Raw genomic sequence first — 23203 nt, 5'->3', positions numbered from 1 at the left:
TTCTACTCAATTCAGAATTTAAAAGGCCGCGGAAACATGGACTGTGTGGGCCATAGTCCCAGAAAGATTTACAGACCTCTTTAATCAATTGTCGTCCAAAGCAGCTCCAGGTAGTAGTTGGGGCCGCTCCTCCTTGTGCTGCACGCTGATATGAAACAGGAGCGAATGACAAAGTGGGACCCTGTATTGGGTCTGCAGCTTCCTGCCCTGTATCCCTTGCATTGGAATTATTGGGAAAACAGCAGCAGGTTTGGGGACATGCATTGGGCGTGCCCGCACCGTGGGAACCCGGGGAGGGGGCGGGGACGCAATGGGAACAGGGGGCGGAGACAGGGGGAAGGCAAGGGGCGGGGATACTGTGGGAACAGGGGGCGGGGACACCTGGTGACATCAAATCGGCAGGCGCCCCCTGGGAGGGGTAGAGGGGTGGAGCTGATGGTACAGCAGGTAAGGAAAGGGGAGGGAAGGTGTCACGAGGAACAGGAGGAGAGGGGGATGGGGAAGGAATTTTGGGAACCTCAGGGGGATCTTGGGAAGAAGATGACCAGGTTTGGGAATGTGCCACGTGGCATCCTCCATCTTGGGTAGCCCCTAGGCACTGGGGGCCATTTTGGGGATCACTGCTCTCTGAAAAACTAACAGGTGCTCTGGGTTTCAGAGCAGGGGAAGCAGGGTTTTGGGACGTTTTCCATGAGACTTGGCCAGGGCCTTGTGGACAAGGGAACTCGGGCATTTTAACCTGCTCTGGGAGTTGACTTCCCAGCGCATGAGCAGGATTTGCTCTCTTTAAAATACCAAGTTTTGGGGTAAGAGGTTTAGGGCTGGAAGGGGGGGAAACAGGGAGAGCAGAGGTACATGGCTTGATATTTGGCTTTTTCTACAATTCCCTTTGTTTGAGCAAAGCTGTCCGAATTTGTAAACCCCAGAACACAAATTTAGCTGAGGATGTATTCCCAGACTGTCCCAAGGTTATCAATTCATGCCCTACTTTATCCCAAAATTGAATATTGTGGACTTCCTCAGGAGAAGTTTGTGGGAAGTGTAGAAAAAGCCACCTTATAAACTGTTTCAATTTTCCTTTAGAGAACTTTACATTTGCACTAACTAAAATTCCAATAATATGATAATACACTCCTTTTTGTGCTGTGCTTAACTTCGAGCCCATGTTAGATGTAAATGGCACAGAACACAGTCCCGCCGACCGAATGCAAAGCCAAAACCCGCTACCGATTTCGAAAAAGACCATGGTTAAAAGGTGATATCAGACGAAAGCTTTCACAATGCAGCTGTATACACTTCTTTTAAAACTGCCGCAGCAGCAGCAGCAGGGAATGGGGACCCTCCCCGGCCGCGTGGAGAGACAGACAAAGCCTCCCCCACCCGCGAACGCAGCACCCCCCACGCCACGTGGCAAGCCGAAACCGGGGCTGCCCCGCGCCGCGTGTCGAGAGCACCCCCCGCCCCCCCGCACCGAGAGAGAAGAGCAGCGCCCCCACAACGAGAGAGAGCACGCCGCGCTGCCGAGCCGGGGGGAGTGGCAGGCAGAGCTGTCCCGCTCCTCTGACGGACGGCGCGAATTCTAAAAATGGCGAAAAGATGCCGCAGAGTTAAAGCTTTACACAGGGAATTAACCGCCTTAGCTCCGCAGGGCTGCGCAGCTTAAATACAAGAGCAAAAAAGAACAAGTCTCACAGCAGAGACGGAGTTTGAACTTCGACCCCCCCAAGGAGCAGAAATACTCACCGAAATCAAAGCTGTTGCTGGCAAAGTCAGGCAGGCTGGTCTCTTCACTTGAATAGGACCCCTTGAGCTGGAGGGGCTCCCCTATTCTCCCCTGGAAAATTCGCTCACCAGAAAGGAGCTGCACTTTCCAGAGGCACAATGCGTTCCTTGAGGCTTCTTGTGGGTTCAGTCCCAAAGTCTTTCTGGAGAGCTGTGCAACCACAGCTCTTCAGTGGAAGCAAAGCTGCTTTAACGCTTTTCAAAGGTTCTGAGGTTCCTTTTGGGGCTGCAGGTTCGTGCATCCACATGTCTGGGCGCCAATATATAGAATATTAATCCCAAGGTTTCCGGGTGTGAGGTGCCTGCCTTTGTCTAGCCCTTGCTGCTAGACCAAAGGCAGCAGCTGTGGCGTTTTACCCCAGAGATACCTTTGGCTGGCTGGATGCTGCAGCTAGGCACTCAGAACAAATCCAGGCATAGTAGGAACTCAGTTTACCTCTGTGGAAAAGGTTCAGGCGACGGTGAAGAGAAAAGGAGCGGGTTCTATCGTAGAGTCTTAATCCAGAGTTTGATTTCAGCATGGTAGACCTCTGAATGTGGTAACAGCTCTCAATAGAACTCCCGGCTGCATGGTCTCGTCTCCTTTTAAGCCCCGGGGACAGGGGGAGGGAAGGGACAGGTGAGGGCCAACCAGGTGTGAGGAGGGGAAGGCTCAAGGGATATAGACACTTAGACAGGCCAATGGGCCCAGACGTGAAGGGCATCTTTTGAACTTCTGCCAATCACACGACGCCTTGCTGTAATGTTAAGATTGATGGACAGCTCTTAGGCAGGAGGGCAAAAGGGGGAGGGGGAAGGTTGGCACACCTGAGGGGGTTGGGATAGGTGAAACAGGAAATCACACTGGAACAAGTCAGGATACAACCTGACACCCTGTTGGTCAGGGTGGTGGTAGCAGTCCTGTTGAAGTCATAGATGTGGTTATGTTGAAGCAGTGATGCTGTAGAAGGTCTGCTCTTCCTCTGAAGGTCCAGTGGTCTTTATGTAGCTCTTCTCCTCTGGGAATCCTGTGGATAAGGCTACTCATGGTGTTCCAAACATCAGATTATATCCAGGTAGGAATGCTTGGTTCCTCCCCCTGGGTGGAACATTTCACAATGGGGTGATGTAATTTTATCAGTCATGCAGTGAGACTTGATGGTCCATTAGCAGAAGATATTCCCTGGTGTCGTGGTGCGTAGGGACTGAGAGATGACACACATCAGGTTTTTCATGAAGCAGAGAGACTTTATTGGTGTACACAGCCCTTTTTATAGGCTATTCAAAAGAATCTGAGTTTGACTCTGATTGGTTACCACACAGCTATTGACCAATAGCTACCTGCTTGCATTCATATCTGGGACTGGCTCTCTGTAGCCAAACCTCTCCTCCTCTTATGAGGCATACAGTCCATCTTATGTCGTGACAATTTTGCCTTTTCTGTTTTAAAATATAAAACTTTTTGCTAAACTCAATCTTTCTAGCTATTGGTGTGTTCCATAAGTTTTTTACTATCATGTCTAAGAGCTATTAAAGTACAATGTTACTAGGTGGCACGCTGCAGGTTAATTACTTGAAACTCATAACTAGAGCATTGCAAACAAAACTTTAAAACTATCAGAGGTAACATTAAAAACTGTTAAGGGTAGTATTTAATGTTTTTTAAGTGTCTGATTTTTGAGGTCTAGGTGAAATCACAGGTGAGTTGTTATACCTAAGGTTTCTAGCTGGTACAGAGGGTTGTTACCCATTGAATACTGGCATTTGTGGAAATATATGCATCTCCCCCTCTCTGTTTGTCAAAGGTACACTTTACCTGCCTTAGTACGTCTGGTTATGGTGAGTTGGTCATAGCAGTGACAGACTTGGAATATTTAGAAACTTGCTATTAATTTCAACAGGAGTTGGTATGAACGATTTAGCTGTGCAAAAATATGAAAAGTAGTAGTTAGTGGGTTTTGGTTTGAAAATTATTTTATAGGCATTGTAAACAAGTGACAAGAGTCAAGTACTGAGTTAGAAAACTCTGCAACTGAAACTTGATAATTTAAAGCTGCGAAGTTTATGGAGACTTTTAGGTTATTATACTTTAAGGACAGCATGTTTAACAGAAGAGTTTAATCATTTTTAGTGTTTTGCTTTAAGATGAGAGAGGGTTAGGGTTTTTATGTCAGTGGAAACCTTTTCTATATTAAGGAAGTGGTTACAGGATCACAGAATCACTAGGTTGGAAGAGACCTTCAAGATCATCAAGTCCAACCCACCCAAACGCCTCAAATAAACCATGGCACCGAGTGCCACATCCAGTCTTTTTTTAAACACTTCCAGGGATAGTGACTCCACCACCTCCCCGAGCAGACCATTCCAGTACTTTATCACCCTTTCTGTAAAAAACTTTTTCCTAATATCCAACCTAAATTTCCCTTGGCACAGCTTGAGACTGTGTCCTCTCATTCTGTCAGTTGCAGCCTGGAGAAAGAGACCGACCCCCACCTGACTACAACCACCCTTCAGGAAGTTGTAGAGAGTGATAAGGTCACCTCTGAGTCTCCTTTTCTCCAGGCTAAACAACCTCAGCTCCCTCAGTCGTTCCTCATAGGGCTTCTGTTCCAAGCCCCTCACCAACCTCATAGCCCTCCTCTGGTTGTGCTCAAGCATCTCAAAATCCTTCCGAAACTGAGGGGCCCAGAACTGGATGCAATACTCAAGGTGTGGCCTCACCAGTGCCAAGTACAGGGGGAGAATGACCTCCCTGCTCCTGCTGGCCACACTATTCCTGATACAGGCCAGGATGCCATTGGCCTTCTTGGCCACCAGGGCACAATGCTGTCAACCAGTACCCCCAGGTCCCTTTCTGCCTGGGCACTGTCCAGCCACACCGTCCCCAGCCTATAACACTGCAGGGGGTTATTGTGGCCAAAATGCAGGACTCACCACTTGGACTTATTAAATGTCATCTTATTGGATTCCATCCATCCATCCATAGAACCATTCCAGATCTCTCTGCAGAGCCCTCCTACCTTCCAACAGATTGACACATGCTCCCAGCTTAGTGTTGTCTGCAAATTTACTAATGAAAGACTCAATGCCCTCATCTATGTCATCAATAAAAATATTAAACAGAACTGGCCCCAGCACAGACCCCTGATGGACACCACTGGTGACTGGCCACCAGCTGGATGCAGCACTGTTCACCATCACTCTCTGGGCCCAGCCATCCAGACAGTTCTTAACCCAGCAAACAGTGCTTCTGTCCAAGCTGTGGGCTGCCAGCTTTTCCAGGAGAATGCTGTGGGAGACCATGTCAAAGGCCTTGCTGAAGTCCAAATAGACAACACCCACAGCCTTTCCTGCATCCACCAGGTGGGTCACCTGGTCATAAAAGGAGACCAGGTTGGTCAAACATGACCTACCCCTCCTAAACCCATGCTGGCTGGGTCTGATACCCTGGCCATCCTGTAAGTGCTGCGTGATGACACTCAATATAAACTGTTCCATTACCTTACTGGGTACTGAGGTCAGGCTAACTGGCCTATAATTACCAGGATCCTCCTTCCCACCCTTTTTGTGAATGGGTGTCACATTGGCCAGCTTCCAGTCATCTGGAACCTCACCACTGAGCCAGGACTGTTGGTAAATGATGGAGAGCAGCTTTGCAACCTCATCTGCCAACTCCTTCATCACCCTGGGATGGATCCCATCTGGTCCCATAGATTTATGAACATCCAAGCGGCTCAGCAGTTCTCTAACTGCCTCCTCCTAGATAATGGGGGGACCATTCTGTTCCCTGGCACCATCAACCAACCCAAGAGGACAGTTGTCCTGGGGACAAGCCGTCTTCCCACTAAAGACTGAGGCAAAGAAGGCGTTAAGCACTTCTGCCTTCTCCGCATCTGCAGTTACCAAGTTCCCTCCCTCATCCAGTAGAGAACAAAGGTTGGTCTTACCCTTCTTTTTACCAATAATATATTTGTAAAAGCATTTTTTATTATCCTTTACCAATTTGCCAAATTAAGTTTGAACTGAGCTTTGGCCTCCCTGGTTTTTTTCTACATGCTCTAGCAACCCCCTTAAATACTTCCTGGGAGACCTGACCCTCCTTCCAAAGATGATACATCCACTTTTTATTCTTAAGTTCCTTCAAAACCTCATTGCCCATCCAGACGGGATGTTGGCCCCATCGACTCATCTTTTGGCATACAGGGACAGTCTGTTCCTGTGCCCTCAACATCTCTGATTTGAAGCACGCCCACCTTTACTGGACTCCTTTGTTTTTAAGGATTACTTCCCAAGGAACCCTCTGAATATGTCTCCTAAGTAGGCCAAAGTCTGCCCTCTGGAAGTCAAGTGTAAGAGTCTTATAGGTGTTCTTCCTCATTTCACCAGATATCGGGAGCTCTATAATTTCATGATCACTCTGCCCCAAGCGGCCTCCAACTACCACATCTCCCACCAGCCCATTTCTATTTGAAAACAACAGGTCTAACATAGTCCCTCCCCTGGTGGGCCCACCCACTTAGCTGCGACAAAAAGTTGTCCTCCGTACACTCTAAAAATTTACTGGACTGCCTCTTTTCTGCTGTATTAAGTTCCCTGCAGATGTCTGGTAGGTTGAAGTCACCTACAAGAACATGGGCTGGTGATCCTGAAACATTCTCCAGCTGCTTATAGAGTAAGTTGTCCACCTCTTCGTCCTGGTTGGGTGGACAATAACTGACTCCCAGTAGGATATCAGCCGTCTTGGTCTTCCCCTTAATTCTTACCCATAGGCATTCAACTCCATCTTCATAAGTTTCAATACCTATGGCATCAAAAGCCTCCTTAATATAAAGGGCCACCCCTCCACCTCTTCTCCCTTTCCTGTCTCTTCTGAAGAGCTTCTAGCCTTCCGGTGCAGTGCTCCAACTATGTGAGTCATTCCACCATGTTTCTGTGATGGCGACTACATCATAGTTCTGCTGTTGCACCATGGCCTCCGGCTCTTCTTGTTTGTTACCCATGCTGCATGCATTGGTATACATGCACCTCAGCTGGGCTACTGATTTCTCTCCTAACTCAGGCTTACCACCCTTGGGCTTGCTTCCAGACAGCCCATATGCATCCCCTTCCCCCTTCAGACCTAGTTTAAAGCCCTCTCAACAAGGTCTGCCAGTTCATGAGCTAAAAAACTTCTGCCCTTAAAAGAGAGATGTACCCCATCTGGTTCCAGTAGAGCAGGTGCTGTAAAAGTTGCCCCATGATCAAAGAATCCAAAATTTTGCCGATGACACCAAGCCTCGAGCCAGCAGTTAATGATGTGAGTTCTCCTATTTCTTTCATCATTTTTCTCTGCCACCAAAGGGACTGAGTGGAACACTACCTGGGCCCCTGTCCTATTGACCACTTGACCCAGTGCCCTAAAGTCCCTTTTAATCGCCTTGACACTCCTCTTTTCAATCTCATCACTGCCAGTCTGGAGTATCAGCAGTGGGTAATAATCAGAGGGCTGAATCAGGCCAGGAAGTCTCTTAGTGATATTTCATACCCGAGTCCCAGGGAGGCAGCAGACCTCCCTGTGGGATGGGTCTGGTCAACATATGGGGCCCTCTGTTCCCCTCAGAAGGGAATCACCCACTATGATTACCCTTCTTTTCTTCTTTATGTTAGAGGTAGTGATCCATCTTACAGATGAGTCATAATTGAGAGACTCACTGGGCAGATAATTTTCTTATAAATCATCTGACTGGCTCTCTAGATCCAGGGCTTCATACCTCTTCTGAAGTGGCACCTGGCATGGGGATGGTAGTCAGGAGGAATTTTTATTATTACCTCCCTGAGCAGGGACCCATTTCCACTCCCCTTCATCTACCAGGTGCCCTTCTATTTCCTGAGAGTGAGATGCATATGAGTCCTCTGACTCTTGGTGGGCCTCCCTTAAAGATGTAAGGGCTGAACTCCACCAGTCTATTTCCTTTTCACTTTCCCTGATACTCCTTAAGCTTTCAGCTTCCTCCCTAAGCTCGGTTACCAGCGAAAGGAGGTCATTCACCTGTTCACACTGTAGGCAGGCCTCCTCCACAACATCCCCCGAAACCACCGATAAGCTCAAACACTCCAGGCAGGAATAGGTCTGTACAGACACATCCTTTTTGGAGGGCTCCACTTGGTCACATACACTTGTATCAGCCACAGTTTTCGACCGTGTTAAAACCATTACTAGCAGAAAGCCCAAAATCAAGCAGCCAACAGAAACACCTCAAACAACACACAGCACACCTTATTAGCAAGAAAAGCTGCAACCCTTCCTGCTTGCCCTACCTGCGCGAACTGCTGCGCAAACTGCTATGACCACGCCCCAGAGCCGTGCCACGCCCCTGTTTGCCCACTCCTGTTTGCTGTGCTTCCCAGAGGCCTCTTATAATCAGTCACTCAGGAACAAAAGAAGCTCCTCCTCCCATTCCTGAATGGCTCTCAATGCAAGCAACTCCAAGAAAGTTACCTGTCCAGCTAGGTTTTAGTGTTAGTTTATGAGGGTCCTATGAAAAACACGTTCACTCTCCTGTGAAAATTTAAAAAGTTTAATAAAGGACAATAGGAGACAAGGACTATAGAGCAAAGGTTATTATGGCCAGGTGCATCTTGGCACTGAGCCAAGACCATGCCGTCACCTTAGGGGATACCCCTTAAATACCTTTTCCATTACACAATCCTGTTGCATATTCATAGACCCTTATGCATATGCAAAAACTAGTTTACATTTTCCAGGAACTATTTTACATGGCCCATCCTTGGGTCTGCCTTTTTAGAGCATGCGTGTTTCTTGGCTGTGGTCTTGGCTCTTCCTTATCACTTCCAGTTTGGGCCTTGGTCCACACTGTCTTCAGATGGCGAGTGCTGATAGTTGGCATATCTGTAGCAGGTGTCCTCATCCTGTGTTCATTGAATGTTATCCCATCAAAGCAGGCATTTTAACACAAGCATAGCTATTTCACTACCATGTCTTAGCTTAAGTAACAGCAGAAATACAAACTATATCTTTATAACAAAGTTACTTTAACACCACACATATAAAATCCATTTTAATATCTGTGAAAAGCCAATATTATAATATGTATCTATAACAGTCCGCAGGAGATGGAGCTTGGGCTGTTGCAGGAGCGGCGGGAGCGGCACGCATCGGGGCCACCCTCGGGGCACCGCGCCCCCACATGTCTCCTCCCCCTGCCCTCACCACTGCTTTCAGCCCGTATGGGCTTTTCCCATGCCCTGATCCCTGTCCCCAGGGTAGGAGAAGGGCACTTTGGAGACCCCCCTCCCCCCAGGGTGGGTGGCGACTTTCGGTGCAGTCAGGGTTGGTTCAGGGCGTTGTGTTAGGCTCTGGGGTTTTTGGGTCACTGCTGGGAGTGAGTGCTGGTGCTGGGGCTGCTGGTGCCTCTGGACCTGCTGAGAAAGTGGCTCACCGCTCGCCATTGTCCTGCAGCGTGGCCATGTGGTCGCAGCCATGCGCTTGGTACTGAGCTCTCGCCGCAGCGGTTACGCAGGTTGCGTCTCTTGCCGCTTTTGCTGCTGTCTCACTCTGCTTTGCAGCTTCCCGCAGCTTTGTACAGTCCCTCCCCCCGTCGCCTCTGTCGCTGCTGCTCCGCTTTCACAGAGGGCAGGCAAAGGGGGAAAAACAGCGTTAGGAGGGGCTCTCCTGCATTGGGGGACCAGGGGCCACCCTCTGGCCTTCCTCCCCTAGTCCCGGCAAACTCACGGTTGTCCACTGATCGTGCAGAAGGCATCCACACGGCCAGCGCTATGGTTGCCAGGCGACAGGGTTTTCCAGTGGTAGGGCTGCCGGCTTCTCTTCCGGTTTCTGGTGCTGTGATGATGCTTCTGGGGTCTGGTGGATGCACGGGGTGGATTCCTGGATGCCATGACAGAGGCAATTCTGGCTGCTGCCTCCACGTGTTTAGCGTGGTATCTCTTTTCCCATGGGATGCTGTCTGTGCTCTGCTATTTTGAGATGATTTGGCTGGCAGGTCCTGCGTCACGTGGCGACGGCCATCCCTGGTGATCTGCGTTCAAAGCGCATGGCGTCTGCCATGTTGGGGTTTTTCTGCGGGCTGTGTCCACAGCGCATTACTGGTGGTACGGGGCGTGGAGCCTAAAGATGGCTTTTTCAGCTGTGGTATGGGCACCATCTCTCCTGCTGTTTCTGCATCCCGTTCGGCTTCTAAGTGCTCCAGACAGTTTGAGATAAACATTAGGAGTTTTAAAATGTCCATAGTGGCTTTCAGAGCTTATTGTTCATACTTTACTCCTCATTGAAGTAAGAGAAAAGTTCATATCTTAATGACTTGTTGTTCTTTTATAGAGATAAATCTGCCTGTTTCTTTGGTGGGGTTTTCCTTCTATTTTTCAGCTTTTTTGTTTCTTTGGCTCTTACACCATCTGGATTTCTAGCTTTACCAGCTTTTCTGTCTTTTGTTTCACACAGCTCTTTAGCTGTCCTTTTCTCACAGTTCTGGCTGTCGCTAGCTCTGGTTGCATTTTCTCACAGCTCTCAGCTGTGGCTCTCTGCTGTTTTGTCTCGTTCCTTTTCTCATGGCTTAGTTCCTTTCCTCACATGGGGTCACCAATTGTTGAAGTGTGTGGGGATGGAGAGATGACACACATCGGGGTTTTCATGAAGCAGAGAGACTTTATTGGTGTACATAGCCCTTTTTATAGGCTATCCTAAAGACTGTGTTCGAGTCTGATTGGTTACCACCCAGCTATTGACCAATAGCTACCTGCTTGCGTTCATATCTGGGACTGGCTCTGTAGCCAACCCCCTCCTCCTCTTATGAGGCATACAGTCCATCTTATGCCGTAATACCCTGGAGGATGTTATCAGGGATAAGTCATGGAAGAAATAAAGAACACTGCCCCACCTGTTTTTAACAGCTTATGAAGATGGTGATAGAATACATACTTTTGGTTACATCTTACATTGTAACCTAAGACAATCTTGCTCTCAAGGTGAGATGTTTATTGTTAGGTCAGGATCTCACCTCCCTGGATAACTCCAGAGATAACTTGCTACCAGACAGATGTCTGGCCTAGGTTATCTCACCAATTCATATGAGGGGGAAAATGCCCTGAGTTATGCACCAGCTGATAGAACAGATAAGCTCTTCTGTGGCAGACTGCAAGTCCCTCTACAGAGAGCATCCAGAGGAGAGCTGTGAAGATGGTGAAGGGCCTTGAGGGGAAACTGAGGAGTGGCCAAGGTCACTTGGTCTGTTCAGCCTGGAGGAGACTGAGGGGAAACCTCATTGCAGTCTACAACTTCCTTGTGAGGGGAAGAAGAAGGGCAGACACTGATCTCTTCTCTCTAGTGCCCAGTGACAGGACCTGAGGGAATGGCCTGAAGTTGTGTCAGGGAAGGTTTAGGTTGGATATTAGAAAAAGGTTCTTCCCCCACATGGTGGTTGGGCATTGGAACAGGCTCCCTAGGGAAGTGGTCACAGCACCAATCCTGACAGACTTCAAGAAGTGTTTGGACAATACTCTCAGGCACATGGTGGGATTCTTGAGGCTGTCCTGTGCCAAACCAGAAGTTGGATTTGATGATCCTTGTGGGTTCCTTCCAACTCAGGGAATTATTCTATGATTCTATGAATTCCAAATTAATGGGATGTTCCTCATTTTAACAGCTTCTTATCCTTTTGGAGCCTTTGACTGCCTTGTCAATTGTGAAGGAACACAAACAGTACCTTAACTGCCATCTGAGTATGAAAATGGGTCAGTGTCATGAGTGGAGTGGAAGCTTCAGACAAAGTTTATTAAAGAAACCCTGCCACTGAGTCACAACGTGCCAAGAAGACCCCCCTTGCTTTCAAAACTCCTTAGACAGAGGAGCCTGAGCATGGCATCTTGGCCTCAGACTATCAACAGTTTGGGTTTTGCAACTTTTTCCTGCTAGTTCTAATGATGGCAAATCAGATATATTTGTATAAAAATTATTAATTATTAAGACAAATGAACAGACAAAAGATAACTGATGAAAGATCTTAATCAGAATTACTGCACAGTATAAAACTAAAAGAACTACTAGTAGATTATAGTATAACATAAAATAGTGCACTATATCAAAGTACCTATATTAAAGCTAGCAAAATAAATAGTATGGATTAGGAGTTGAACATAACTTACCACTGAAATGACAATAATGTAAACAGATTCCTTCACTTGATCCCTTGGAAAGTAACCATGAAATAGGTGTCCCCACTCATGGGAGAAACTCCATCCATTTCCAGGAAAATGTATAGAACATTTCTGCTTTGTTGAAGTTTGGTGTGGCTTTTACAGTTGTAAAGCGAGTGTCTGTCGCTGTCGAGGCGGTCACGACATAAAGCAGAGACCACAAGCAGTCTCAGTTGGCAACACTTTATTATTGAACATGGCTGATTTTTATACACTTTCCAATTGTTTATGCTTCTTCTATCTTTACTATTGGCCACAATAAATCAACATAATACTATTGGTGAGAAGTTATAGTGACTTAACTAACTTTCTAAAAATGCTTCATCCAGCTGCAAAGTTCTATCTTTCTTCTCTCTGTCTCCTTGGTTACAGCCTTGGAGAGAGCTCCTTATCAGTTTCTTCTTACTTCTCAGCTTCTTCTCGCTCCTTTAGCTAACAGGCCCGCTGTTAGCCCCTTCTACAAGTGTCTGTCAGCCAGAAATTCAACTTATCTTGTCAAATCTCACTTCAAAAGTAAGATGCTTATCGGCAGTTGGGAGATGCCAGACCAGTGTTAACCCCATGGTGCCAAAATAACTCACTACAAGACAGCTTGTCCTGTTCGAGTTATCTGCCTGGTTAACAATCAATAGATAAGCTCATGTGGATAGTGAGATGCCTTGCTACAGTCAGATAAAAATGGTGAGTCACAGCTCACTGAACAAGAGGTTAGTCACTGAACACCATCTTAGTGATGCCACTCATGTCTCTTTGGATCTGCATCACTCAAAGAAAAGTTACAAATGAGTGTTAGAGGAATGCTTCAGATTGTTATACACAGCTGGAAACCTTACTTGTAATTCCAAAAACTTAGACTGGAGATCCAAGAAAGTGAGTGCAATTTATATTGTGTGTTTTCTAATACTTCTTCACGGCAGCTCAAGGAAAGCAAACCTGTAGTCTGGCTGCTTGGAGGTGGTTGAGCTTTAAGTAATTCTGCCTTATGAGTTTGCAGGATGCCTGAAGAAAGAGTTTAATCCTAAAATACTTTTATAAATACCACCTGAGTGACAAATATAAAGAACAGATGGAGGACCACAAAATAAGTCTGAGGCTTCTCATTGGAGTGATCACAAATCAGACAGCTAATTAAGTTATAGTGCCTTGTTTCAGAAATCAGACTTGCTATGCTAAATAATCTTGAGCTATTTCACTGTTTTGGTTCAAGTGGAGTGTCTAGACTTTAGGCCACTTTGCCCTTGTGACCACTAGTGTATAATTGTGGCTTCCCACTTGTATGCTAATACCTGGATTTAACTTTAGCTTAACTGCTCTAAAGCTGAGCTATTTTAAAATCTGTTTTGAATATGATAAAAAAGATGGATCTTTTTAGAGACATAACAATACAATGTTCAGGGGAGAGCTTCAACTTCCAATTGTGTAGCGATAGTCTTGTCACAAGGAGAGCTAAAACATTGGGTGTATTGACTTCAAAATCTATTCAGTTGTTGGATTGTTGTGTGTTTGGGGTTTTCTTTAGTAGTTACGAGCTAAAACATTAAAAAAAAACAAAACAAAACACCACCAAAAAACCAAAACTGAGGCAATGAAATCCAAACAGATTCAATGTGTGATCAAGCAACTTCCTTTTTATTGAGTCACCTGGTATAGTTTGGGCATCAGAGATAAATAGCTCCCAAATACAGAAATGTGAGTCTTAATTGAATGCATTAAGCTTGTAAGGTTTTTTTATACAATTTCTACTTTTGATCTTAGGTCCTTTCAGTTATCTTGATGATGTCCCATTTAAGATAGGAGACAAATTCAAAACCCCAGCAAAGGTTGGATTACCCATTGGTTTCAGCCTGCCTGATTCTTCTCAGCTTGTCAGAGAAGCCCAGGTAAGTGATGTGTTCTGCCTTTCTGCTCTCTTCCCCCTGGTGCTGTAAACTGCAAGTAGTCACAGTTTACACGTGTTCAAATGCTAGTCTTGACGGTCCTGTAGTGTCATTTTGTATGCCAGGCAGTAGTTGCAGAAGATCTGTTAGAATGTATAGAAAAATTAAAGTATGATAGGCTGTGCAAAAAGCTTCTACTTTTAAAAGAACCTAATAACATTTATTTTAGTGTATCTACTTCAAAAAAGTACAGCGTTTTTGTTGTGGAGTCCTGGTTTAAAAGACAGGTGTTTGCCAAGGAAGGTGGGAACCTTCCTGAAATGGAAAATATTACTCCCTTCCCTCCAAATTATTATAACTTTAAAATTACATCACTTTCAGGCAAGGATATGTGAAAAGGAATAACATTTCTTTACTAGAATATATTAACAAGATAAACAACTGCAGCAACAACAAACAAAACCAGAAACCAAATAACAGCCTTCCCTCACCCATCAAGCAATTTCCTCTTTTCTATAGTTACGACCACAACCAGTAGGAGTGCTGGTGGGCCCTGGCGAAGTGACGGTTTCAGTGACTTTCTTGCAGCCAGCAGGGAACGCTACCGAGTCCTGATGAGGCAGGACAGGTGCAATGATTCCCCCCGCGGCTGCAGGGGGTGCTGTGGCGCAAGCGCAGCATCCTCATGGCAATGGCAGCTTGGGCAAGGGGGTAGACAGGAGATGGCTCTCATTGCAAAACTCACAGGGAGCAGCCAGTCTCAGTACCCCTCTGGGTGGTGAGCTGAACTGGAGTACTAGCCTCAGAGCAGCGGGCTGGAATAGCAGAGGCAAGCAGACCTGGGGCAGCAAATCAAAGTGTAGCAATAACCCTGTCACGGTGGCAGAAACAGTGAGGGCTGGGTGGATTTGTGGGGGGGAGGTCGAGCTCAAGTGTAGCAAAAATCCCAGAGCAGCGGGGGGCAGGCAGGTCTGATCAGGCAGCAGTTGATGTCAGCAGCCATTACCAACAGCAAAAAAACCCCCCCAGACTCCGGCAGCAAACCACAACGCAGCCCCATCTAGGGAAAGAGAGATGCCCACTCCCCACACCACATGCTCTCCCTTCTGATTGCCAAGAGAGCAGGGGCTGAGCCCAGCCTCTGACCCCCAGCCAAATTTCGGTTAGCACATCCCCCCCCCCCCCCCCCCCCCCCGACCTCTTGCAGTATCTCTGCTCTTCCCAAGAGAAACTCCCCAGTCAGAGCGGTCACTCCCCAGCTAAGAGACTGCAACAACTGCACCCCTTCCTCTCTCCTCCCCCAGGACCATTTCAATGTTATTCCAAGATGTCCAGCTAGGCCTTTTGTCTCTTAAATACCATTCATTCATCATCTCTGGGGCAACAAATGGGAAGAAAATTTCCTGAGAGAAAGAAAAGGAAAAAAAAAAGGCCTAACCCCTAACAGGTCTAAATGTTGCCCCGACTAAATCTGAATAGCATTTTTAAGAGGCAAAGGCTAAGAACTGATACACCCATGCTATGGTATATTTACAGAATCTTGTTTGAGGGTAACAAGCCTTTATATAACCATAATTTATGTGTTCTCACAATTGTAGGATGAAGAAATAAATTTTCAGTTCTTGTTTTCTGTGGAGTTCTGAGTGGGAATTCTTTTCCAGCTGTAGGGTAAACAGGTTACAGCATGGTACACAGATGGCTTCCAGGTCTTTGAGAAGCAGGTCTTTCTTACTATAAACTCATAGTAGCATAAAATCAATGGCTTTAAAGTAAATGTTGAAAATCTAATCTCCAAATGCAGGTTATGATACAAGAAGTCTAATTGAACTATATTTTCTCATTTTGGATCCATGATTTTCCTTGGCAGTCCAAACTGATGTTTGTTTTCATTTCAGTTGTGACAGATAGTTCTGCTTTTTTTCTTCCCTTTTTTTCTTTTTTTAATTTTTTTTCTGCCCTGCAACTCATCCACTGGAGAGCTATCTCAATTACCCTACATCATGGCTTTTTCATTATAACCATTAAATGAGTACCTGATTATCTTAATATACATATTTCCACCCAGTTAAAGTGGTGTGGAAGAGCTAAAGGCAACTAGTGTCATATTGCTAGCTTCATTGTGCTATGTTTCTATTTTCCTGCCATGCTGAGGCTCAAGTATAATATGTCCAATTGGACTGAAGTATCCTGCATAATAGGATGCAACTATGTAGAATACGCATATTGCAGTGCAATTTGACATTTTTTACAGCTGTAGTGAGAGCTGTTAAAAAAATAAAAGTGCAAGGAAGCAAAATTGCACAAAACTATATATTTTTCTATAAATACCCCCTTTTTTAATATATAAAAAAAATGGTCAGTTTTGGTCCATGTATATAGTCATACCCACACACACACCCACACAAAACCCTGATAGCTCTGCTCAGATAGCAAAGAATGTATAATGAGTAGTCCTCGGTACTTCTGCCAGTGATTTGTTTTTCAAAGTTGCCTTGCTGATAAATTATGTATCACGTCTCTTGGAGTCTTAGAGCTAAGGGAATGGAAAACTGTTATGCAGTTAAGACAACAGGTCTCCAGGATCTCACTGGAGCCTGCTATAGGATAAGATGTGGTGCAACACATAGCAAGTCCCAGAAAAACTTAGTAGAAGCCTAGCAAGCCTTGCTGGTTTGTTGCTCTTTAGAGACAGGAATTTATATGACCTAGCATTCCCATGGCAAGAGCACTCCAGTTATGTGCCATTATCCTGGCAAGAGTATCTTATAACTTCTTGTGAGTCATGGGTTATATCTTGGACTTAACTTGTAGGCTGTGTTTTCTGAACATTTTTTTGTTATCTAAAGAGCATTTGAGGTTGTTCATTCTTACTAAGATATTAAAGCTTTAAGTAAATTTAGTCTGTTCAGAATGTTGTCCTTTCAACCAGGCCACTACTATAACCAGTAAACTGATAGTGAATAGCTTATAAATGCCTTCCTGTGCTAACTTGGCCCTGAAGGAGTTGATGTTAAATGGGAAAAGCTTGTGAGATCTTGTCATGCCAGTAACTGCATCAAAATTTGCTACTGCAGTTCGTTGTCATCATCGGTGTAGCCAGTATATGCCCTTTGCTGGTGAGCCACTGGCACTGAACTAATACCAATACCTCTTAAACTAGTGAGTATAAAACTATAATATGAAGTCCCTAAGAAATATATTAGGGAGAACTGAGTAATACTGTATTGGCATATTGGCCTTTGGATGAAAAAAAAAAATACTCTGCTGTACTCTTGAATGACTTGTGGAACTTGTGGACAGGAGGTAGTTTAGTGATGCTAAATCTGGGTATGGCTATCTAGTAGGCTTGCTACATCTGTACTCTTGGGGGGAGAGGGTGGGAGAGCTGTGAAACTGATAAAATGATCTTGGGATGATGTCCTGGTTTAAAGGACAGGTAACTGCCAAGGAAGGGAGGAACCTCCCTTAGAAAGGAAAATGTGACCCACCCCATCCCCCCCCCCAAATTATTATAACTTTGAAATTAAGGGACTTTCAGACAAAAATATGGGAAAAGGAATACCGTTCTTTACTAATATATCATACACAGAATCACACACAGAATCACTAGGTTGGAAGAGACCTTCAAGATCATCAAGTCCAACCCACCCAAACGCCTCAAATAAACCATGGCACCGAGTGCCACATCCAGTCTTTTTTTAAACACTTCCAGGGATAGTGACTCCACCACCTCCCCGAGCAGACCATTCCAGTACTTTATCACCCTTTCTGTAAAAAACTTTTTCCTAATATCCAACCTAAATTTCCCTTGGCACAGCTTGAGACTGTGTCCTCTCATTCTGTCAGTTGCAGCCTGGAGAAAGAGACCGACCCCCACCTGACTACAACCACCCTTCAGGAAGTTGTAGAGAGTGATAAGGTCACCTCTGAGTCTCCTTTTCTCCAGGCTAAACAACCTCAGCTCCCTCAGTCGTTCCTCATAGGGCTTCTGTTCCAAGCCCCTCACCAACCTCATAGCCCTCCTCTGGTTGTGCTCAAGCATCTCAAAATCCTTCCGAAACTGAGGGGCCCAGAACTGGATGCAATACTCAAGGTGTGGCCTCACCAGTGCCAAGTACAGGGGGAGAATGACCTCCCTGCTCCTGCTGGCCACACTATTCCTGATACAGGCCAGGATGCCATTGGCCTTCTTGGCCACCAGGGCACAATGCTGTCAACCAGTACCCCCAGGTCCCTTTCTGCCTGGGCACTGTCCAGCCACACCGTCCCCAGCCTATAACACTGCAGGGGGTTATTGTGGCCAAAATGCAGGACTCACCACTTGGACTTATTAAATGTCATCTTATTGGATTCCATCCATCCATCCATAGAACCATTCCAGATCTCTCTGCAGAGCCCTCCTACCTTCCAACAGATTGACACATGCTCCCAGCTTAGTGTTGTCTGCAAATTTACTAATGAAAGACTCAATGCCCTCATCTATGTCATCAATAAAAATATTAAACAGAACTGGCCCCAGCACAGACCCCTGATGGACACCACTGGTGACTGGCCACCAGCTGGATGCAGCACTGTTCACCATCACTCTCTGGGCCCAGCCATCCAGACAGTTCTTAACCCAGCAAACAGTGCTTCTGTCCAAGCTGTGGGCTGCCAGCTTTTCCAGGAGAATGCTGTGGGAGACCATGTCAAAGGCCTTGCTGAAGTCCAAATAGACAACACCCACAGCCTTTCCTGCATCCACCAGGTGGGTCACCTGGTCATAAAAGGAGACCAGGTTGGTCAAACATGACCTACCCCTCCTAAACCCATGCTGGCTGGGTCTGATACCCTGGCCATCCTGTAAGTGCTGCGTGATGACACTCAATATAAACTGTTCCATTACCTTACTGGGTACTGAGGTCAGGCTAACTGGCCTATAATTACCAGGATCCTCCTTCCCACCCTTTTTGTGAATGGGTGTCACATTGGCCAGCTTCCAGTCATCTGGAACCTCACCACTGAGCCAGGACTGTTGGTAAATGATGGAGAGCAGCTTTGCAACCTCATCTGCCAACTCCTTCATCACCCTGGGATGGATCCCATCTGGTCCCATAGATTTATGAACATCCAAGCGGCTCAGCAGTTCTCTAACTGCCTCCTCCTAGATAATGGGGGGACCATTCTGTTCCCTGGCACCATCAACCAACCCAAGAGGACAGTTGTCCTGGGGACAAGCCGTCTTCCCACTAAAGACTGAGGCAAAGAAGGCGTTAAGCACTTCTGCCTTCTCCGCATCTGCAGTTACCAAGTTCCCTCCCTCATCCAGTAGAGAACAAAGGTTGGTCTTACCCTTCTTTTTACCAATAATATATTTGTAAAAGCATTTTTTATTATCCTTTACCAATTTGCCAAATTAAGTTTGAACTGAGCTTTGGCCTCCCTGGTTTTTTTCTACATGCTCTAGCAACCCCCTTAAATACTTCCTGGGAGACCTGACCCTCCTTCCAAAGATGATACATCCACTTTTTATTCTTAAGTTCCTTCAAAACCTCATTGCCCATCCAGACGGGATGTTGGCCCCATCGACTCATCTTTTGGCATACAGGGACAGTCTGTTCCTGTGCCCTCAACATCTCTGATTTGAAGCACGCCCACCTTTACTGGACTCCTTTGTTTTTAAGGATTACTTCCCAAGGAACCCTCTGAATATGTCTCCTAAGTAGGCCAAAGTCTGCCCTCTGGAAGTCTAATGTAAAAGTCTTATTAACGTTCATCCTGATTTCATCAAATATCGACAACTCTATATGGTCACTCTGCCCGAAGCAGCTTCCAACCGCCATATCTCCCACCAGTCCATCTCTATTTGCAAACAACAGGTCTAACATAGTCCCTCCCCTGGTGGGCTCACTCACCAGCTGTGACAAAAAGTTGTCCTCCACGCACTCTAAAAACTTCCTGGACTCTATATATATCTGTATAATAAGGACAACAAACGACCACAACGGCAGCAATAACAAACAAAAACAGAATTCCAGTAACAGCCTTATCTTGGCTGCAGGCACTTCCCCTTCAGTGCATTTATGGTCACAGCCAGCAGGGGTGCTGGTGGCTCCCAGCTGAGCAGGGCAGGACAGGTGCGATGATTTCCCCGCAGCTCCAGGGGTCGCTGTGGCACGAGCTCAGCTGCCTCTCTCCATGTGGGCAGTGGAGGACGCACAGGCGGGAGAGATAGAAAAGGGGTTTCCTTTACAAACTCACCACAGGCCTGGTGCCCCTCCAGGTAGAGAAAGGAACTGTAGCAGGAACCTCGGAGCAGCGGCTAGAACAGCAGAAGAAGGCACGCCCCAGGGTGGCAAACAAAATATAATAGAAAACTCCACAGCCTTAGCAGGAGCCATGGCGGTCAGGTGGACATGGGGTGCTGGGTTAGAGTGTACTGGAAAATTCTGAGGCAACGGCAGAAAGCAGCGGGACTTGGCGGTGGCATAAAGCAGTGGGGCTTGGCAGCTGCATCTGGGCTTGTCCATATCAGCTGCCGCACGCAGCTGGGTAACATACCCTCAGGGAAGGGGGAGGGGATCAGGGTCCCAGGTTCTCCCCTGAGGCACCTGAATATATGGTGAGGGTCCTTTCCAGTCAGATCGGGTGTTACTAAGGTCCCAGGTCACCTTCTGGACTTAAGAACAAAGACTCACGCACGGTAAAGACGAAGCAGTCATGGGCTGCACTCTGGTATGTGTCCTGGTTTAGGGCAAATTTGGGAGAAAACCTCCAAAAGGGGCCCCCCCAAGAAAACAAACCCACACGACCCCTCCCCCCCAACCGGTTCAGGAAGGATTTCCTCAGAGAGAAGTGGAAAAAAACCCTGTTTATTTAACAGGCAAAGCACTCCCCAACACAAAAAAAAATGAACAATACCAGATGACAAAACTCATTCGCTGCTCTGAAGAGATGACAAATTCAGAAAATCTCTCCGGTGGGTGGTCACTCTCTTATCAGTCCCTCCGGCACTGGGAAAGGCTGCTGACCAGAGTAGGCCCTGGTAGGCTACAAAGTGCGAGCTCTCGGTGTTTCCCCGGGTCTCAGTCCGGAGCAGGTTTGAACAGTTCCAAAAAAAGGGAAAGAAAAACAGTCCAGGGAACTTCTGTGCCTCAGCTAGTTAAACTAACTAAACACCAATGGAGTGCCGTGTTCTGCCCCATCCATGCCCAGACACCACAGTGGAGGAGTGAGAGCAGGCTGATAACAAAACTCTGTGCTGCTTCTTCTCCCGGCCTTTGCTCTCAGAGCCAGTCTTGAAGGCACAGAATACAACATCCAGCATAAACAGAACACACGATTGGGGATGCAAGCATCATAACGTCACCCTAGGACATTCCACCCCTTATCCCCATATCGTCAACTTACTACCAAACATCATGCATTTTATTCATGTAAAAACTTCTAATGTTCCACCCAAAAAATTACAAGAAATACCCATTGTGCCCCTGTCACGTCTCCACTCTGGACCACTGAATCCAGGCCCCAGACTACAAAGCTGCAGGATTCCCCACTTTCATTTTACTCATTCAAAACTCCATTTTTCACTTGCTCAGACCTTCAACACCTAGACATTTCCTTCTATTTCATTTCTGTGTGGTTTAATGCAGAGGCAATGGCAGTAACATCCAACAAACAGTGATATTTGCATATCATTCTCACCACACAATCAGATTTCCATGAGCTACACATCGTGTTGTTCCATCTCTCTGCATTATCCACCCTGGGCAACCTGGTCCCTGAGCAAAGACAACACCACAAATGGGTTTGTCTGTACTCAAGGCAGAATTGACCCACACAGTCTTCCCTAACAAACCTCTGACATGTACCACTGGGACTTGATCTCCGTCTACTATATTCAGGGACTCAGACTGGGCAGGACCTGCTCGGTTGGTGGAACCTCAGGTGTTTACTAACCAGGTGGCCTTCGCTAAATGCTGCTCCCAAATTTTGAAAGATCCCCCACCCAAGGCTTTCAACTGGGTTTTTAACAATCCATTGTACCTCTCCACTTTGCCTGCAGCTGGTGCATGGTAGGGGATATGGTACACCCACTCAATGCCATGTTCCCTAGCCCAGGTGTTGATAAGGCTGTTCTTGAAATGAGTCCTGTAGTCTGATTCAATCTTCTCAGGGGTACCATGCCTCCAAAGGACCTGTTTTTCAAGGCCCAGGATGGTGTTATGGGCAGTAGTGTGAGACACAGGGTAGGTTTCCAACCATCCTGTGGTGGCTTCTACCATTGTGAGCACATAGTGCTTGCCTTGGCGTGTCTGAGGCAGTGTGATGTAGTCAATCTGCCAGGCCTCCCCATACTTGTACTTGGACCACCGCCCACCATATCATAAGGGCTTCACTCATTTGGCCTGTTTGATGGCAGCACACGTCTCACAGTTGTGGATAACCTGCGAAATACTGTCCATGGTTAAATCCACCCCTCGGTCTCATGCCCACCTCTCGGTGGCATCTCGACCCTGATGGCCTGAGGCATCATGGCCCCATCGAGCTACGAATAACTCTCCCTTGTCTTACCAGTCTATCTTTGACACCTCTATCTTTGCAGCCTGATCTACCTGCTCATTGTTTTGGTGCTCCTCATTAGCTCTACTCTTGGGGACACAAGCATCTACGTGGTGGACTTTCACAAGTAGCCTCCCTACCCTGGTAGCAATGTCTTTCCACTCTTCAGCAGCCCAAATTGGTTTTCCTCTACACTGCAAATTAGCTTTTTTCCACCTCTCCAGCCATCCCCACAGAGCATTGGCTACCATCCATGAATCAGTGTAGAGGTAGAGCTTTGGCCACTTCTCTCTTTCTGCAATGTCCAGGGCCAGTTGAACGGCTTTGAGTTCTGCAAGTTGGCTTGATCCTCCTTCTCCTTCAGTGGCCTCTGCGACCTGTCGTGTGGGGCTCCATACGGCTCCTTTCTACTTCCGATTCATCCCTAATATGCGAGAGGAACCATCAGTGAAAAGAGCTTAGTGTGTTTCCTCTGGTGGCAGTTGGTTGTATGCTGGAGCTTCTTCAGCCCATGTCACTTGTTCTTGTTCTTCATCCATGACACCAAAATTTTCACCTTTGGGCCAATTTGTAATTACTTCCAAAATCCCAGGGCGATTCAGTTTACCTATACGGGTGCACTGTGTGATAAGAGCAATCCACTTGCTCCATGTAGCACTGGTGGCATGGTGGGTGGAAGGAACCTTTCCTTTGAACATCCATCCCAGCACCGGTAGTCAGGGTGCCAGGAGGAGCTGCGCTTCTGTACCAGTCACCTCTGAGGCGGCTTGGACTCTTTCATAGGCAGCCAAGATTTCCTTCTCTGTTGGAGTGTA

The 23203-nt window shown here is 46.7% G+C and overlaps 1 protein-coding gene and 1 long non-coding RNA gene across 4 annotated transcripts in view; one reads left to right on the top strand and one right to left on the bottom strand.

Annotated features, from left to right (window-relative positions):
- The window catches only part of LOC136568496 (ubiquitin-associated protein 1-like), an 83279-nt gene that overhangs the window by 35136 nt on the left and 24940 nt on the right, over positions 1-23203 (top strand). For 2 of the 3 annotated variants that reach the window (XM_066568503.1, XM_066568502.1), the window contains exon 3: positions 13726-13850. The exons of the other annotated variant lie outside the window; for it this stretch is intronic. In XM_066568503.1, the coding sequence (XP_066424600.1) occupies positions 13726-13850 (125 nt within the window). The remainder of the gene's footprint in view (positions 1-13725; positions 13851-23203) is intronic. 3 annotated transcript variants of the gene reach the window in all.
- LOC136568541 (uncharacterized) lies at positions 8303-9994 on the bottom strand. The gene is made up of 2 exons (XR_010785242.1): positions 9201-9994; positions 8303-8670 (listed from the first exon to the last, which is right to left on the bottom strand). It is a non-coding gene; the product is annotated as an uncharacterized lncRNA (long non-coding RNA).

This window comes from Molothrus aeneus, chromosome W (genome assembly GCF_037042795.1).
Source record: "Molothrus aeneus isolate 106 chromosome W, BPBGC_Maene_1.0, whole genome shotgun sequence".
In the NCBI taxonomy this organism is placed as follows: Eukaryota; Metazoa; Chordata; class Aves; order Passeriformes; family Icteridae; genus Molothrus; species Molothrus aeneus.
This window is presented reverse-complemented; position numbering and strand designations above follow the sequence as displayed.